The 19,708-nt window shown below is 39.4% G+C and overlaps 1 protein-coding gene across 9 annotated transcripts in view; it reads right to left on the reverse strand.

Annotated features, from left to right (window-relative positions):
- MAP7 (microtubule associated protein 7) overlaps positions 1 to 19,708 on the reverse strand; it is a 177,535-nt gene that overhangs the window by 44,937 nt on the left and 112,890 nt on the right. For all 9 annotated transcript variants that reach the window (XM_040239306.1, XM_040239302.1, XM_040239301.1 and 6 more), the window contains exons 2-3: positions 14,945 to 15,046; positions 8,379 to 8,456 (exon numbers count right to left, since the gene is read on the reverse strand). In XM_040239306.1, the coding sequence (XP_040095240.1) occupies positions 8,379 to 8,456; positions 14,945 to 15,046 (180 nt within the window). The remainder of the gene's footprint in view (positions 1 to 8,378; positions 8,457 to 14,944; positions 15,047 to 19,708) is intronic.

Consider the following 19,708-nt stretch of genomic DNA (forward strand, 5'->3'; position numbering starts at 1 on the left):
GTATCTCTGCCTCCCCGAAGCTCAGAAGCATTGGTTTCTCCAGTCCCAGGCATGTCAGTCAGTCTCTGGAGTCTGACCTGCCACCCTCACCTTTATCATCACAGTCGTCATGGTGAGCTGTGCTCAGCTCTTTATGCTGACATCAGGTGATTTACAGGCTTTAGCTTCATAGCCACCTGCCGAGGGAGACACTGCTATTAAACTTACAGAGAAGTGAAGTAACCTGCCTGAGGTCTCACAGTAAGTCAGTGGGGGGACTGGAATCCAAACTCTGGACTGTCTGATTCTAGAAGCAAACAAGGAACCGTTATGCTAAAAGGCAGGATTGGGAATGCTTCCCATGACTAAGGCTCCTCCTCTAGACTGGGAGAAGGGGGGCACCCAATGTGAAGACCCTGATTTTCTCACATCACTCTTGGCCTTCATCATCTGTTTACAAGACCCCTTACTTTTCAGGCTTTAAGACCTTTTCACTGTCAGCTTTACAGGCAAAGTAGACTTGGGAGAAATAAATAATGGCTGCTTAGTCACAGTGATTCGCCTGATGTTAAAGCTTCAGCCTGTGAGTTATTTAATCCATTCCACGACAAGCATTTATTCTTCCCAGTCCTGTGCCTGACTCCCGAGGCAGTGCTGTGGTACGCGCTCATGGCTGCATCCCTCCCACTCACGTGTACTCTGACCCTTGGCTGTTCACAGCCTGCCTGGCAGCCTTGCGAGATTTTGTACACTCTATTCATCAAGAGACAACTTTTGGAAACCAGAAGCCACAGCTGACCACAGATCTGTCAAAGTTTTATCCAGCATATATTTGGACTAGCAAGACTGCTTTCCCAAAGCCCAAAGTCTGGGTTTTTGGGGGGTGTGTGTGTATTGAGGACAGTTTTGTCAAAACCAATGACTTCCTTATATGTCTATATGGCTAGGAATAACAATAATAATGTGAAGTGTGAAACCAGGGACAATTTCACTTGTGATTCTAATCAGAGTAGGGCATCACCGGTTGTTTCCTAATTAATTCTACTCTATCAACATTTTTGAGATGAACATTCTAAGCCAGAGTGAAATGATCATGTATGTGTTGACCATACTCTTAGTAACCCTGCTGCCCCTGAGTTGACAACACACTGAGACTGGAGGAGTAGGAAGGGAGGCAAAGCAGAAAAGTTATGACTGGAGGGGCAAGAAAGTCTGGTGAATTTATCTGAGAAACAAGGCAAATATAATCTAATTGAACATCAAAATCTTTTTCATATTATCTTATGGTTGTTTCTAATATATTACATTCTGACAGATCTCCTGCACAGCTTTGAACTTAGCCACAAAACCCAATATGAATGAACTGAATGAGAGATTTGAGAAATTTAATTTTTTTCTTCATGAGCTATAGGAGTCAATCATACAATTCCCTGATAATCTTTCATAATTTTACAGACTCTTGAAAGCCTCTGATCCATACCTCAAACTTAATCTGTATCACCTTCAAAAAGGGAAACCTTATATCTTCCTAAACACAGAAAACTACTTGCCTGCTCAATATTCCTCACATATTCCTTAGAATTTGTCAGCATACTGTAAGATTATTAGTTTTATAACATATGAAGACCAAGTAGTTTCAAGGTACAACCATTATATAGATTATCTTTGTGTCCTTGTTCATCTAACTGAGAAACTGCTTAAGAATGAGATTTTCAGACTTGTTTCCCTGGATGTTATAAGGGCAGATATTACCTGATAATTTGGTAATATCTAACTAATTTGCAGTATACCTGCAGTACATACATTGAAATGCACAGACTATTCGCTTACCATTCAACCAACAGCTGTTAGACATCAACTATGTGCCAGGCACTTTTCTAGGTACTAGGCTACAGAGGTTAAAAAAAAAATGACATAAGTCCTTTCTTATAATGAGCTTATATTCCAGTGAAAGCAGATAAGACAATAAACAAGTAGAATATACATGCTTAGATGTTGCAAATAACATGGAGGAAAAATAGAGGGTGCTAGTTTGGGGAGCTGCAAATCTGAGGAAGATGGCCAGGAAAGGCATCACTAAAGAGGTGGCATTTAAACAATACCTGAAGGAGGAGAGAAAATTATTTACATGTATCTCTCAGGCCAAATATTCCAGGTGGAGGGCATAGCAATGTAAGTTCTAGGAGGTTAGAAAATTGATCTTTCACTTCAATAGCCCCACGGTTTCTAGCTCAATAGTGACCCCATATCAAATACTAAGTGAATGAATATGTGAATTAAAATACCATGAAACAGCTTCTTAAAAAAGGAGATGGTGGTAGTATTGGCCAATTACTTTACTAAAGTCAAAAATTTATATTACATAAATTTCACATGCCTTGATTCTTGCAGATGTTTTACAAGAGAGGTTAGTAACCAGGATCTATTCCAAGTTCTTACAGACTCTTAATGACTCCAGGGTTAACAAATGGTCAATGCCACAAAGTATTTCAAAAAGATGTCAGAATCTGCTCCAACACTTACATTTACCCTCTGGTTCTATGTCAAGTGGACAGTGAGTACAGCACGCATGTACCCTGCTTGTATGTGGAAGCAGAAAGGCTCTTTCTCTACATGAGAGCTGGGTATGTGCCCAACTCTGAAACCTGAAAAAACCCACCACCTGAATCCAAAGCATAGGGACTGCTCTCTATTTAACAGCATTGCCATTTGTTGAAGACTGTAAACATGGACGTTGGTGACCCTGTACATAAACAGCTGATATGGCAGAAAGAAAAAAGCGTTCATTAACTATCCCATTTTTAAAGGTTCAGTTCCTTCCTTAAGCTAAATTATCCCAATGCATTAAAAAAAATAAAATAAAAGACAATGCATAAAATAACTTACATCAGCAACTAGGCAGGCTTACCCAACAGAAAGTACAACCATTGTGTTAATTTGCTCCTAAATGGGATAATACAGAGTGAAGTGCTTAGAACATTGCTTTGTCCATAGTCAGCGCTCAATTAACATGATTATTATTAATAATATTATTAGTATTTAATTAAAGGCTTGAGTATAGTCAGAAAATTAAGCATCTGTTTTATATTTAGTCCTATGTACTGGCATAAAAAGAATTAGAAAACTATGACCATACTCTTTAAGAGCTTGAAATATATGCAACTAGAAAGTTCTATAAAGTCCCACTAGAAGAAGTTCAATAACATATAAAATAGCTAAAACACGATAGTTATGCAAGGTACAATATATAGTAAAAAAAAAAAAAAAAAAAAAGAGAGAGAGAGTTTCCAAGAGGGAAAAGATCATAAAACTAGGAAGGCTTCAAAAAGAAGGAGTGGTATTGAATGTGACAGAGCTGGATGAAGTACATCAGTGAGACAGTTTTGGGTAACTAAAATCTAAATTTATTAAAGTCTGCAGTAGGATGATAGCAGAAGCAGCAATTTTAAAGGCAAGGATCCGAGACTTCTGCTGAAGACAGAGAGGTACTGGACCTGTGACTATGTGGGTTTAGGGACAGGGTGTGAGGCAACCTCCACCTACAAACCTGAGGCCACCGCTAGAGGACTAGGCTGAGTCCAGACTGACCAGCGGCATCTACAAGTGGCTCAACAGGCCAGCGTGGAGATGAGGCAGTGCACAGCACTGGACCACCAGGAAGAGAACATTTTATCCTGCGAAACATTCAGTAGTTAAGGCTGGGAGTCAGAAAGATGCCAGAGCCTCCAGCAGCAGCAGAAAGTATCAAAAAAAAAGACCTGAAAAATAATGCTGTGGGGGTGGGGAAGGGTGGAAGGCATATTGGTGCAACTGACTGGTACACAGCAATTACTCAGAGGAGTGAAAGCTGATGGACAACTTACTGTATAGAAGTTGAGTTTTAGATGATAGGAAAGCATCTACTATCTTAAAGAGTGAGTTGGGAATGTGGAACCCATAATATCAACACAAGAGAGTAGAAATCATGAGAACAAATACAATTCTCCCCACCTAGCCCAGGAAAAAAAACAAAATTAAAGCTTAGAAGAGAGATGGTAAAAAAAAAATGCAGAAGTCAAGAGAGAAGTTTGAAGGAATGGCCTGAATTAGAATCAGATGAAATAGACTAGTTGAGGACATTTTTCATGAGAAAACCTTTTAAGGCAGAAAAATAAAGCTTTCAGGGTATATATGCCCAACCAAATGAACAGAACAGTCCCACACTTCAAGAATTATGCCTGATTTTATGTGATAAATCGAAGGATAATGTAGAAACAGCAGGCCTCATGACATAATCCTATCATAATGTATTAAAGCATGACTCAGAGATTTAACCCACAGAAAGTTATTAACAGACCCTCTGTTTGCAAAACAATACAAACATAACATGTCACCCAAGTGAAGATCTTTATTCTCCTTCTTTCTACTTTGCTTTTTAAAATGTGGTCTTAAAAAAAAAAAACCTTCAATGATTTCAATATTAATTTCAGTCTACATTCAACAGTAAATAATCAATCTCATCAGCCAATTGCTTTCAACTTTGCTTTGTTGGAATTTCTGGGATGTATTCTTTTTTTTCTTTATACTTGGAAAGCTTTAAACTTTGAAAGCTTGGTAATAGTTGATATTATCGACTGCTTTTGTGTTTTCAAAAAGCACACTCCAAAAGATCTTTGAGATAATAGCCATTCCTCCACCCTACCTGCCATTTTTTAAAAAACACTATTCCATTGCCATCAGTTTCTGCAAAGCTGTTTATGGGTAGTTCATCAGATGCCCTTTGATTTTCTCTTAGTACTAAAATTTTTTAGAAGTAGCCCTTTTGTATTCACAGGCAAAGCTTAAATCAGATGCTAGATTTTAGATGGCTCTTTCACAAACGTAAGGGTACATCTGCCTGTTTGTGTATTTCTGAAGATTAATTTCTACTCACAGAACTTAAGTGGAAAAGAACATGCCAAAAGACATTGGTTTAAAATTTTAAAAGAAAATACAATTAATGCAGAAAAAATAAGAACATAAAAATAAAAGTGCAGAGTAAAATAAAATATAAATACAGTAAATAAAATGCTACTTCATTAAAACTATGACTGTCAACAACAAGAAAAGAGATCAAAATTAAGGAACCTGTAGTATTAAATACAGCAGGGGTAAGAAGGAAGAAAAACAAAGCCTAGAATATGCTGGGTGTGCTAGTCGTTCAGTTGTGTATGACTCTTTACAACCCCATGGACTGTAGCCTGCCAGGCTCCTCTGTCCATGGAATTTTCCAGGCAAGAATACTGGAGTTGGTTGCCATTTCCTTCTCCAGGGGATCTTCCCAACCCAGGGATCGAACTTGGGTCTCCCGCATTGAAGGCAGATGCTTTATTGTCTGAGCTACTAGCTCACCAAATAAGTTGTGACCACAGGATAATATAATAATTTGAACTTTACTTTGACCCATTATTAATCTGATGATGAACAGATATTGGGTCTGTTACCAAATCCCTTTTTGCCACGTGTCCCTGCACCACTGCTCTGCAGTTCCCATCTCTTCTAGTTCCCTGGATGACTCTGTTCATCCTCTAGCTGGAAGCTCAGGTGGTCCTTGACAACCCCAGGCTGGGTTAGGTTCTTCTGTGGGTTCTCAATGCCCCATGTGTGCAATCCTTCAATACCATCCTCTATTAGAATTGCCGTGTGTGTTAATCTACCCTCTCCCACCTCCCACTAGACTTAACTTTTATTCATCTTTTTAGCATATAACAAATATGCTATATGCCTGGCAAACAGCAGTTTTAAAATATATAAATTAATGATGCATGTTCTACACCATTGATGTATGGTCTGAAATATGATTTAAAATATGAGGTTATATATTAAGAAGAAACCCAGCCACTTAACAGATAAAGCAAGGCAACTTACAGAGAGAATCTGCAGACTCAGAGCTATACAACTTTATAGCATAAGAAGGAAAATCATTATTGTGTGACCAGCATAATCATGCTTTCCATGATAAAACTAGTAACACCTGGATTTGAAAGATAAAGAAACCCAAATGGAAAGACCCAAGTTAAGGTGTAAAAGCTAATTCTTCATGGGATTTAAATCATAAAGGAATAGTCTCCTCACCCTATGGAGCTCCTTTAACTCAGGCAGCTATGAATCCACATTGCAATGCTAAGGAGACATTTAATAGGGTGGAGCCTAACCCAACAGTGATGGGGTGGAGAGGGGAGAGTGCTTTTCCCTGTTTGGATGGATTCAAAACCAGAGTGTAAATACCAACCACCCTGGAGCAGCAGTCTGCTGCCTTATGCTCATCTGGAATCTCTTCTTGCTTCTGTAGCTCTGCTTTTCTTTCCCTCTCAGTTCTGATCCACTTGTCAAATTGACCTTGCCTGGGGAGCAGTAGGCACAGTTCATAAAAGGGAAAAATCCAGACTGCACAGCACTCCAAGCAGAGAGGAGTGGAACATGCCCCAGGTAGCCCTGTTCTCCAGTAACCTACCAGCTGGAAGGAGACCTCCCAGAGGTGGGGAACTTCAAGCGTAGGGGCAAACTTGAAACACAGAGAAATGCGGCTTGTTAACGTCCAGTAAAGTCATTGAAATTTCTGTTGGAAAAACCTTGTCAGCAGAAGAAATGACCTCACATGACCATGATGGCAAGGGAGAGAAAGAGGCCTGTGTTCAAAGTGTTAGGTAGGCAGAATAGGGAAAAGGAGTCCAAAACGGTGGTGGCTAAAAGACAAGGAAGGGAAAAGCCTGCGAAAATAGAACAAAAGAAGGTCCTAGGACCGGAGTGAGGACCTCAGGTAAAACAAACAACACTCCTGGCTGGCCCCATTTACATAGGACAGGCCCAGGGAGAGATAAACATAAATAGAGGAGCCAAAGCTAGCTCTCCCCCCCATCCCTCCACGTCTTTGGATCTACGTGCCCTCACGCCTCGAAGATGGATTTTCCTGCTATCTTCTAAATAAAATAGAGCTGTAACACTGAGCTGTAACACTGATTTGTCTAAGAGCTATAACATGGTCCCTTTGAGACCTGAGAGCTAGAACACGGTCTATCCAAGACCTGAGAGCTGTGACATGCAGAAGGGGCTTTAATGTCCATCACTCCAAATCTTTGTTGTGACGAGACAAAGAACCAAGGAACATACACTTGCGTGACAGAAGAATGTAAACAATGTCAACAGACTTTTGAAAACCAGCTTCCAATGAACTTCACAAATCTGGGTTCTTGAATACAAATAATCAGAGATGGGATATGGGGCTGGGTTCTCCAACTGAAACACTAACTCTTATAAAATGCAGTAGAACTTTAGAAAAGTTATAAGTCATCCACTGGAAAGATTGTGACAACCTAAGTCAGTTCTGGTTTTAAAATATCAGACACCCTGGAAACACTGAGACACATGACCAGACATTTCATCTTTCCAAGGCACATAAAGAGAATATACTGTCTTGGCAAACTTCGCATAAATGGACATTCAAGCAAAGGAGGAGCTGGCACCAACATCCTTGTTCAGTGGTCTAGAGGATGATTGCTGAGTGCTTGGATCTTGGCTTCCTGATCAGCTAGTCCCATGACCCAGCTTTCTAGCTGATCGTGTGGCAAATACTGCAATTGCTAAACTTTTGCAAGGGCCTTGGGTAACAAAAGAAAAGTCAGACATCGCAGCTCAGGTCTTGTGTTTTTCCTGGCAGCATACTGGTAGCATCTGTCTATAAAATTCAGCAGCAGTGTTCTTTTAACGTGGAAAGCAGTGAGTGCCCTAGCACTAAACAGTCTCATAACTGGGCACATAAAAAGAACCCTATGATTACTCTCCTGGTATTTTTTAAGTCGTAAAATGTAAGCTGAGCCATCACGCCTCTCATACATATATTCCTCCAGTGTCAGATGAAACTGTCATTACACCAAGAAATGAAAATCTCCCTAATCCTGGGCTGGACTTCATTGTGGGTGAAAATTTGGTTCTATGTTTATCAGTTCAGTTCTGTTCAGTTTCTCAGTCATGTCCGACTCTTTACGACCCCATGAATCACAGCACACCAGGCCTCCCCGTCCATCACCAACTCCCAGAGTTCAAACTCACATCCATTGAATCAGTGATGCCATCCAGCCATCTCATCCTCGGTCGTCCCCTTCTCCTACTGCCTCCAATCCCTCCCAGCATCAGAGTCTTTTCCAATGAGTTAACTCTTCACATGAGGTGGCCAGAGTACTGGAGTTTCAGCTTTAGCATCATTCCTTCCAAAGTACAATATCACATACTAAATTCTGTCTCCCAATCCATCAGCAAAACTCATAAAAGCATGCAAGAGAGCATGGCTATTATAGCAATGTCCATTTCCTCAGTGTTAAGTGTCCATTATCCTAGGGGGAAAAAGTAACATTTCAACAACAGTGTCTTTGAAAGGGACATACCTAGCTGCTTCTCTCGCTCCTCACGCCGCTCCCTCGCGAGCCTCTGCCGGTCATCAACACGCAGCACAGGTGGCGGGTCTGAAAAGGAGATGGGAGACGTAAGAGGAGCAGATTTATAAAAATGATATACACTGATAAATATCTGTCTGGTACATCTGATGAATTAATTATTACTACATCATACCTATAGTAATATTACAACAATTATGACCATACTTGTAGTGATGTACTTTATTATAATTTTCCTGAGAATTTCCCAGTAGTTTCTTCAATTTAAAAATATTATATATGAGGTTAGATTCTATGAGTTCTCATCACAAGGGAAAAAAATCATTTTTTTTGTATCTATATAAGATGCTGGATGTAAACTAAATATATTGGAATAAATATGTCATAATACAAGTCAAGTCATTATGCTGTACACTTTAAACTTACAGTATAATCGATGCTGTAGGTTAATTACATCTCAATAAGACTCAAAAAAATAAAATAAATAAAAGAAAAAGACACTCAGCCAAAACAAATTATGTAAAAACCTAACTGTGCCTTTGGCTTATTTTCATCAAACACTATTCATGAGGTTTTATGTTCCTAAACTACTGAACTTTTATTATTTTTATGTTTTAAAAAGTCTCCTGGGACATCCCTGGTGGCTTAGTGGTAAAGAATCCACCTGCCAACGCAGGAGACACAGGTTTGATCCCTGGTTTGATCCCTGGTTTGAGAGATCCCACATGCTATGGAGTAACCACACCCATGCGCCACAACTACTGAGACTGTGCTCTAGAGCTCGGGAGCCCCAATTACTGAGCCCACACGCCCCAACTACTGAAGGCTGTGTGCCCTGAAGTCTGTGCCCTGCAGCTAGAGAGTAGTCCCCGCTCGCCACAACTAGAGAAAAGTCAGAGCACAGCCAAATAAAAAATAAGAAAATAAAATTTAAAAAAGTCTGCTCCTTAACAACAAATAGAATCCTAAGTGAATTTATTCTACTAAATAGATGGTCGGTCACCAGTTAGACATGAAGAGCCCAGCTTTGAAATCAGACAGGCATGAAATCACTTCTGGTTCTGTCACGCTCACTTGCTATGAGACTTGGCCGAGTTACTCACCCAGCTCTCTAAGTCTTAAGCTGTGACATTGGTTTCATGGGTTTTTACTGGTTGTCTATGAGGATAAAATAGACCCTATCTAACATCACCATATGGATTAAATAAAATGGTGCTTATAACAGCATTAGTACAGTGCCTAGCACTTGATAAATCTCAGTAAATATCTGCATTCATTGAATACACTAAATATCTACTGTGATCAGGCAGTGTTTTATGTGCTGAAAGGAGAGCTATCAACAAAAAAGACAGAAATCTCTGCTCAAATAAAGCTTGTTTAGGGAAAACATATGTAAAATACACAGAATGGAAAAGGGGGCAACATATAGAATGTTCTGGAGAAGGAAATGGCAACCCACTCCAGTATTCTTGCCTGGAGAATTCCATAGACAGAGGAGCCTGGCAGGCTACAATCCATGGGGTGCAGAGTTAGACCAGACAAAGACGACTTAGCATGCACGAACATAGAATGTTGTTGCTTTAATGGCTAAGTTGTGTCAGACTCTTTTGCAACCCCGTGGCCTGGAGCCTGGCAGGCTCCTCTGTCCATGGGATTTCCCAGGCAAGAACACTGGAGTGGGTTGCCATTTCCTTTTCCAGGGGATCTTCCCGATCCAGGGATTGAACCCACATCTCCTGCACTGGCAGGAGGGTTCTTTACCACTGACCCACCTGGGAATGTTAGACTGAGATAAATGCTAAGGAGACAACAAAGCAACAAACGGACTGTGAAATGGCAGGAATGGAAGGCTGGGCATTTTGGATAGGTGCCAAGGGAATTCTAAGTTAGATGGTAGCTTTTATGTGTAAAAACTTGATGGAAATAAGGGAGCTGTCTGTGCAGACATCCCAAGAGGTGAAAAGCAAGTGCAAAGGCCCTGAGGTTGCAAGTACCCAAGATGTTCAAGAAACGACATGAAGATCTGAGCCACTGGAGCAGAGTGAGATCATTTAAGCGATGAGGCCAGAGGCTAGGGTCCTGGTGAGGACTTTGGATTATGCTGTGAGTGAGATGCCACTAATGGCTTTCCAGCAAAGGTCTATAAAAATATGCTCACTCTGCTGTTGCTAAATAAAAACAAAAGCATAGTGATGATAACGATGATGATGATAATAATTACACTTAACATCAGCATTATTTTCCCTGCTATTAAATTAACAATTTAAAATCTCACATTAAAAAGAAAAACCTACTGGAATAATACTTTAGAGATAACATAGTAGTACTTCAACAGATTTAAAGGCCTTGCATCCCAAATGCCTCCTAAATGTTACAGAATTTGTACATTTAAGAGAATAAAACTGTATGAAAGTGCATTAGAAGCTGCAAAAACCTGGCAGTGGGGTCATGGGCAGGACCAGGAGATGATATTTTGTGTTTTTCCTTTGCTTTAAGGTATTTTTTTTCCTAATTGATAATATGAACCCCTAACTAGCTCATATTCATTATGATAATTATTTCCTCCATTTGCTAATCATTTATGAGGTTTCAAATATTTTTTATGTAGAAAAATATAGCCTTTAGTCCCAAAAGGTTTTCTTCTGACCCTAGAAAAGAGGCACGCAGAGCCCCCTTAGGCACTTTGTTAAGGGTCACAGACAGGGGAGCTTTGCTGTCATTTGTTTTTGGAAATGACAGCCCTATCGAAATGATATTTTGAAGAAAAAAATGATCTAAGAACTCAAGCCAAAATGAAGTTAGAAGCAAGACTTCTAGCAATTACTTACTGCTTTAAAAAAGTCCTTTAATAGTGAGGTTTTACTCCCTTATGAAAACTTTGCACTTATGAAACTTGAAAACCATAGTAACTAAAATAATATAAATAACTTATTTATAAAAGTTACATGGGCTCATTATAGAAAGTCTATAAGTAGACACAATGAAGTAAAATTCTGCTCATAGAATACCGAGTATGCACATTTCTACAAATTTCACACAAATTTTGACAAAAATTTTCAAAAGGAGGTTTTAATAACAACATAGTCATCCTCACCTACCCTCTTCCACCCCAACCAACCCTGAGAGCCCCAAGTCAATACCTGGTGTTCCTGCTGTCATGAGACAACACTCAGTTATGCAGTGGAACATCTGCCTTTCAGATGCATAAAGAAAGGGCATAGTTCACCTCTGATTTCTATGATATCACTCCATATGAAAATTACACTCTTCTACATGTAATAAACTGTATCCTGTCTGGTAACACCAGTATCTCAGAAACCAGGTTGTATATAGTGCTATCAAGATATATCAATAAACACTATAAATAAGGCCAACGCTTATGAGTTCAATAATTCTCCCTGGCCACCTTTATTGCTTCCGCACTGATCTCAACCACTATTTATTTAGAATTCTATTTGAGAAAGTAAAGAACAAATATAACACATTTCTAAAATATAACGTGCATAATGACTATCATATACTAGACGATTTTGGTCGGTTTCAGGACCTGCCACTAAAAAACACTGTGGAGTGAAAAAGGTATTCAGTTTGAATTCTGTTTCCATCCTTCTGGTCACATTAATAAGAAGGTCACTTTGGTACCAGAATGTTAATAAACACCCTGTGGCAGATTAAAGATGGCTGTGAATATGGGTAGGGAGGAGCAGAGCCTGGTCAGTTTTATTCATTGCTATATTCCCAAAGCCTAGGACTATACCTGGCAGAAAGGAGGATATTCAACAAATATTTATTAAATGAATGAAAGAACAAATGAGCCAGCAACCTTGGCTAACATTTGGAGCCTATACACTCCTAAGTATTAATGGAATTAACATTCACTATGAGGGCAAACTCATACCAAACTTGTATTTAAGACAACAGATTTTTTAAAAGGTGTTAATAAATACTAGTGATTATAATTCTAAGGTTTAATAATTAAAAACTGATTAAAAATGACCTTTAAAGGTAGGATTTCAGAAAAAAATACAATTGAATAATTCCAAGTAAATAGCAAATTTTCTGAAATTTTTTTTTCTCTGCCTCATTTCTATCCTATCACTTTTTTTCTGGAACAAAATGAAGGTATAGAAAATAGTTTGACATCATGAATATTTCACACTGTTTCTCAATAGATCTAACAGTTAGAATAGAATTGTTACTTAATTCTTAGAAGGAAAAGTTTTTAAGAGAAATAGGATTTCAGCGGAGACACACTTGCAGCTACACTCTGCATCCAACCTTCTACCTGTGATAACTGAAAAGTAAAGGGACCACCAAAACCAGGGTACTTTTGAGAGTGCAAGGGCATGCTGATAATAGCCTGTGGTTACATGTGAAAACATATACAATCCTGAAAAAATTGGAACTAAAGAGTGACCCTCAAAGATCAAGAAAAATAAATTCACTGTGACAAGGCTTTTTATAAGAACTCACTATACCTTGACTCCTATCTGAACAACTACTGTCAGGATATTTGCATTTGGTTAGGGCAATACTCAAAATATCCCCCAAAGAGCATCATGTACTTCTTTTCAAGTTCCTGAAGTAAGAAAATTAAAAAAAAAAAAGCTTTAGACAGACATTCCCATGACTCATATCCCATAAAATCAAAAGGTTTTACTCAAACCTGTAACTCCAACATGGAACCTCTGATATCATCTTCAGAGATACTCAGGAAAATAACATGGTGGTTTTAAAAATAAGAGTCTTTGATATATCTGTGCTTATGTGTATATACAAGAAAGCAGACACAAATATACTTAAAAGACACAATCTGAAATGAAACATCTCCTCACTGAACTTGACTCTAGCAATATAAATCAAATAGTTCTATGAAGAGAGTCAATTGGGGTAGAAAAGATTTTTCTTTTGGCCTCTATATTTCTATGCACTCTGCATATCTCTCTTCTCAGAATGGAAATACTATGTTAGAATGATCTATTCATATACTGATTTTTTCCACTATACTTGTCAGCTAGAGAGTAGGACTGGAGAAGGAAATGGCAACCTAGTCCAGTATTCTTGCCTGGAGAATCGCAGGGACAGAAGAGCCTGGTGGGCTGCTGTCTACGGGGTCGCACAGAGTCGGACACGACTGAAGCGACTTAGCAGCAGCAGCAGCAGAGAGTAGGATTGTCTTTCAATAATATATTCCTAGTACCTACATAGTGCTATTACCAGATGAATAAACAAATTATCAGGATATAAAAGTATAAACTGCACAATAAAGAATGAGAGGAATTAGAAATGATGGTTGATGGAAAAGGGAAAATCAGTATAAACCATTTAGCTATGTTCAATTCTCATGATAAAACAAAGGGGATTTTCATGCTAAACAGCTTCTACTTCTACAAGGATGCCCACTGGAGTACAGGGTAAGAAAGTCCACTAGAATAAGCCCTGTGAGGACAGCGGCCCTGTTGCTTTGCTCACACAGTATCTCTCAGAGTCCCCCAACATTGGGCAATTACTCAAGAAACATTACATGTTGGCTGGGCTTTGGGTGGATATGTGGACGGATAAATGAATGAAAATGTAAACTGACTAAACGGGGAAAATCTCGGCCTGTGAATTAAAACTCCACTGGAACTATACATCATTTGCTACTAATGGTAGCAAATGCAGTACTTGTAACTGTACCTGTTATACATCATCTGAATGGCAAGGCAGACTTATCTGCTCTGTTCAAGACCTCCTCCACATAGGAAAAAAGGCCCCACAAGACTAGGCAGGACAGGGAATGTTTTCTATGGGGCTAGATACAGTTATTTCCATCTTGAGTCCCACTGATGCACTGTTCTTGAGTGACTCTGGCCTTGGACGCAGCATGAGATAGGCTTCCAAGAACCTCAAGAGGTGTTCGGTTTGTCTTTTCTTTCCTTTGGCTATCTCTGGTCATCATACTGTAAGTTAGTCTCTCCCAAAGACCATATCATGGCTGCTGGATACCCGGAAGCTACTCAATTGTTTACTCCATTGTTTGTAGTTTGTTTACAGAGTGTTTGCTTCTTTGTATCACTGAATGGAACAGACCATGAATCACAGGCTATTAAATGAAATTACTGTGTAGGTGTACAATCATTGCAGGCAACAGAGAACAAAAACGTAATTCTATACCAGTATTGCTGCGTGTAATTATTTCCTTAAGTGGGTTTTGAAAAAGTCACAAAAGAGATATGCACTAATGTTGGGCATACAGGTACAAAAAACTGTGTCATTTCTATCATTTCAGGCAGAATGGAAAAATTATTACCTCTCGCACACTGCTTGACAGTTAACAGTGCACTCACAGATACCATCTTGCCTGTCAAAATGATTCTGAGAGGTGAGTAGGGCTTAGCTTTGAATCTCCATTTTAAAGAAAGAAAATCAAGGTGTGAGAGGTTTTCTGACTTCTAGAAATCTGTCTAAATGTGTGTCTTGATGGCAGGACTGAAACCAAGCTCTCCTAAATTCTAGCAGGCCTAAGACCTTTGGAATTACCCTCCTTTTTCCACAGCAAAGGCAATGCACAGTACCTGGTTTATTTCCTGAGTGGTTGCTATTTTGTCCTGAAACAGTAGTGGAGGGCCGGTGGGAGGCAGCGGTTTTCTTATCTTGTACTTTGTTGCCATCAGGTACTACACAGATGAGATAAAAGAGAAAAGACATATTTAGTTTCTCAAAATTTATTCAGAAACATTCACATATTCAAAATTTGCTTCAACCTTTGTATCAAGTACTAGGCTAGACCCAGGAAATACAAAGATTAAGCAGCTGATAACTCCTACCCTCAATGAGCATAACATTCAGTGGGAAGAACACACCCAAGAATCAATAGCCTCAGCTCAACTGACCAACTCTACAGCAGTGGTGTGTTCAGGGTCCATGAAGTCATTCACCCTGGCTGCTCCAGTTTATACATAAAGCAACCACGAAGAAATAAGACTGGGATCTAGAGCATCTGATCTTTGTTCTTACAAAGGTCATGCATTTAGAACCAAAAAATTCCAAGAACATAACCAAGCAGGTCACCAAAAGGGAACGAGGGATATAATTTACTGGATTTTGGAAAAGCCTCTAACAAATGTTCAGTAACAAAGATCATTCAAGAGACTAAGGCAAATGTATTCTAGGAAGTGACCAAAGGGCAGAAATATCAGGCAACTCCCTGGTTATATAAAGTATAAAGTCCTCCAGGTAAACTGTTCTTTACACATTTTGCTTTAATAATATATTTTTCAAAAGATATTTAAAGTATTTTGCTGCTTCTCATTAAGTGGTGTCAAAAACCAAACTCTTGATTTTCCCTGCCTCCTACCCTCTGCCTGAAGATCTGTTTCACCCACAGTCTTCCCCATTCATTCAAGCAATTCCATTCTTCCAGTAGATTAGGCCTGGAGCCTTGGAATCAACTTTGACTTCTCTCCTCCAATCTCTCCCCAAGTTTGATTCAGTAGTAAGTTCTTTCAGCTCTACCTTAAAAAATCATCACCTCTATCACTACCTTTCTGATCCTCTCTTCCCTCTGTGACTGGAATGTCCTCTTAACCAGTCTACCAGATCCTACCACAGATTTTCAGTCTCCACTCATCTCAGCAGCCAGAGTGATCCCATTAAATCCTAAGTCATGTCACTCCTCTAACAGCCACCATCCCACTCAGAGAAAAATTCAAGGGCTGTCCACGGCCTAGAGGGTACTATATGGTTTGGCCTTTACCTTGTACCACTTAACCTCTTAATTACTCTGCTCAGATCTTACATACTGACTTCGTCCATCTCAGAGCCTTTGCATGTACCTGAAATGTTCTTCTCCCAGATGTTAACACGAGTCTGTCGTTCATTTCCACTGAGTCTCTGTTCAAATGTGATATTAGAGTCCTCTTGATCTATCTAAAATAGCACCTGCGTCACTCATCTCTCCTCCTTACTCTGCCTTGTTTGTAGCCCTTATCCTCTGACACATTGCACATTTATTATCTCCTCCACTAGGCTGAGGGAAATGGAGAATAACTAGAAAATGAGATTCAGTAGTTCAGGGTTTTTGAACCTCAAAGAGTAAGACAGTTATACTTTAGGAAAGACTAAATTTTAAAATGGTACCCAGATGTACTTTAAAAAGTTATTAAATTTGCTAAACCTTTACCTTTAAGCTCTGAACAAAGAATATACCAAATTTTTATGGGTGCCTCTCAATTACATATAGTATTAGCTAGCATAGGAAACCACAGACTGAACAGCAGAAAGCATCCTATGCTGTATTTTTAACACTGTTTAACTGCCCAGTTTCAAACAATTTGTTGGCTTTAAATAACAGGTTCAAACATAAACACTGGTTGCTATAACACTCTCATCCTACTTGCCAAAACCAAGTTGCCAGTTATCACTATGTGGCAGGTAAAGGCCACACTAGTTCATATTGGCCTACAGCCTCACAATATTAGAGGCAGCCCCTAAAGACCAAAAATTGACTTAATTGGAACTCTGGTGCTTAATATGGATAGAACAACTTTCTCCTATCTTTTGCAAGATATTCTCAAAACTGCTCATAAAGAAGATAAACAAAAAGGAGTGCACACAGATTGGGAATACTGTGATTATTTTCTTTTTATTATACAGCCACCTCTAGCACATAGCAAATAAAGCCTTAACTAGTAAGCTGTTTAAGCGAGCTTCTATTTATCATTTTTACTTTACTGAAAGATAATTAGGACTATTTGTTTAGACTGTATTTCATATGCATTCATTTCTTTCTTACCTTAGCATATTTGACATAATTTAATCTATCTCTGTTGATTATCTGCAATGCCCTCAGGCCCGGACAACAGATATCAATCGTAGCTAAATATTATGTTGCAGTAGACCATGGAGGAGATTCAAAAGAAGACGTATTTGGTGCAAGTGACTTTTCCAAATAATTCCTGGGTAATCCCTCTCCTCCTTTTTTTAGGTTGTAATTTGCTTTGTCTTGAAATTCAAATGTAAAATATAAATTTCAATTATACTGGAAGTCTGGAGGTCTGGTTACCTGAATTCCAATTTACCTATCAATATATCTGATTTTTATTAGACCCAGTCGAGTTGGATCTATCTGCCCACTTTCTTATCATCTGGATCTCAGGAATTCATTTCTATCACAAAATCCTTCTGAGTCCTATTCATAACAAAACAAATATAAAATTGATCTTAAAATGTGTTGCTGCTGCATGTTCATATAAAACTGATAGGCTAAATTTACTAAAATAAAGGTAAACTGAAAGTCAGTCTGTTTTAGCCAAGATTATGTGTGTGTGCTTAGTTGCTCAGTTATGTTTGACTCTTCGTGATCCCATGGACTGTAGCCTGCCAGGCTCCTCTGTCCATGGAATTCTCCAGGTCAGAATACTGGAGTGGGTTGCCATTCCCTTCTCCAGGAGATCTTCCTGGCTCAGGGAGTGAACTGGTGTCTCTCCTGTCTCCTGCATCGCAGGCAGATTCTTTTTTTTTTTTTTAAAGTCTGTATTGAATTTGTTACAATATTGCTTCTGTCTTATATATTTTGGTTTTTTGGCCTGAAGGCATGTGGGATCTTAGCTCCCTGACCAGGAATTGAACCTGCATCCCCTGCATTGGAAGATGAAGTCTTAACCACTGGACCACCAGAGAAGTCCCTGCAGGCAGATTCTTTATCATGTGCACCACCAGAGAAGCCTCTGGGAGCCCTGCTACTTACTAGCTGAGTGACTGTCAGAGTTTCTTGACTTCTCTGAGTAGGTAATATGAGGGTGAAATGGCCTAACTGAAATGCCACTGGGGGGATTACTTGAAAAGATCTATGTTAAGAATCTATTATAGAACATGGCCCACAGGAGGTGTTTAGCAAACATTCAGCCCTCCTTCTCTCAACATTCATGCTCTTCCTCAAGGTCCTGGGCCTCCCACACTCCCAGGTGTAGAGCTGTGTGTTGAGGTTGTAGTGGAGGTGGTGTGCACTTTGGAGTCAGCTGACCAGGCTCTGCCAGTTATGAGCTGTGAACCCACAGCACATCACTCAACCTCTCAGTCATAATCTCCCCATCTGCAAGGCAGGAAAACACTTTCAGGGTTGTGAAAATTAAATGAGACTGCCGGGCCCACTGAAAGGCTCAATAAGCAGTGGCAGGTTTTCTGGCCCTCCCCCTACTCCTACACCAGTGTGGGAAGGCAGGTTTCCAGTTAGTTCCTCTGGGCTTTGCTTGCTTAATGCTAACAGGGAAAGCAAACTTAGTCAAGTTGGTGACAGCAGTCCTATGGAGCAGAGCCTGGCTCTGCTGCTGGCTTCAGAGGTTTGCAGCTCAGCTACAATCACACCTCCTGGGGGCTACAGGAAGGTAGGACTTAGAGTACAGTTTCTAGTTTCCTGACTTAATCATCAGTCTTTCTGGGGCTTAGAGAGATGACAGTTTTCTGAGATGTAATACCTTTCAAGTTGCCAAAAGTAAGGATAAGTCATCAAAAAAGAAAAAAAAAAAAACTCACTTATAATAGCAAGAAAATAGTAGCTTCTGAGAGGGTTGGGTGTTTGTTTGTTTTTTCAAACAAATGGCAGGGAATTTCACTGTTTGAGAAAAGAATGAAAATAGGAATTTATCCATTTTAAGATTTCAACATTTAAAAATCTGGAAATCCTAGGTAACTAGCAGGTAGGATCACATACCCTCTTTTAAAAATTACCATTAAAATACCAGTTTTAAAATGACCCAGATGACATTTCCAGTATTATTTATTTGAACCTCTTTCATTTTTCAGAAGAGAAAACTGAGCCATATACTATGATGCTCAATAAGACTTTGGTAGCCTTATAAAATTTTTATTGATCTTCCTGCTAGCTTGAAAGCTTTATTCCATTAGCATCACATGTAAAAGTGTTAAAGAGAAGAGGAAGGATGGAGAGAAGCACCCTTGTGGTCTGAGACTCTGTCTCTAAATCACTCTGCAATAGAAGATGCAGGCAGCAGACATTCCGAGCTTTCATTTAGTAAAAAATTCTGCAGCTTCAGGAAGTGCCACAAATGTGTGTCTACAATCGACCTCCTCTATGATTCACTACTAACACACTCCTTGCAAAGTCTTTCCATGAAGGTCATGGGGTTCTCACTGCTTTGTGTCTATGTTTGGCTGCAGAGGCTGGTTGAAGTGCCTTCTCTCATGTGATGAAGAAAACTGGTCCAGCAAATGCTTAATTTCGTCAAAATGTTTACTAAGACATTTACGACTACAACTTTAGGGACCATGTTAAGCTTAAACTCACTGAATCACAGGTGATCTTAACCCCCACAAAAATA

The sequence above is a fragment of the Oryx dammah genome, unplaced genomic scaffold (assembly GCF_014754425.2).
Source record: "Oryx dammah isolate SB20612 unplaced genomic scaffold, SCBI_Odam_1.1 HiC_scaffold_4, whole genome shotgun sequence".
Classification (NCBI taxonomy): Eukaryota; Metazoa; Chordata; class Mammalia; order Artiodactyla; family Bovidae; genus Oryx; species Oryx dammah.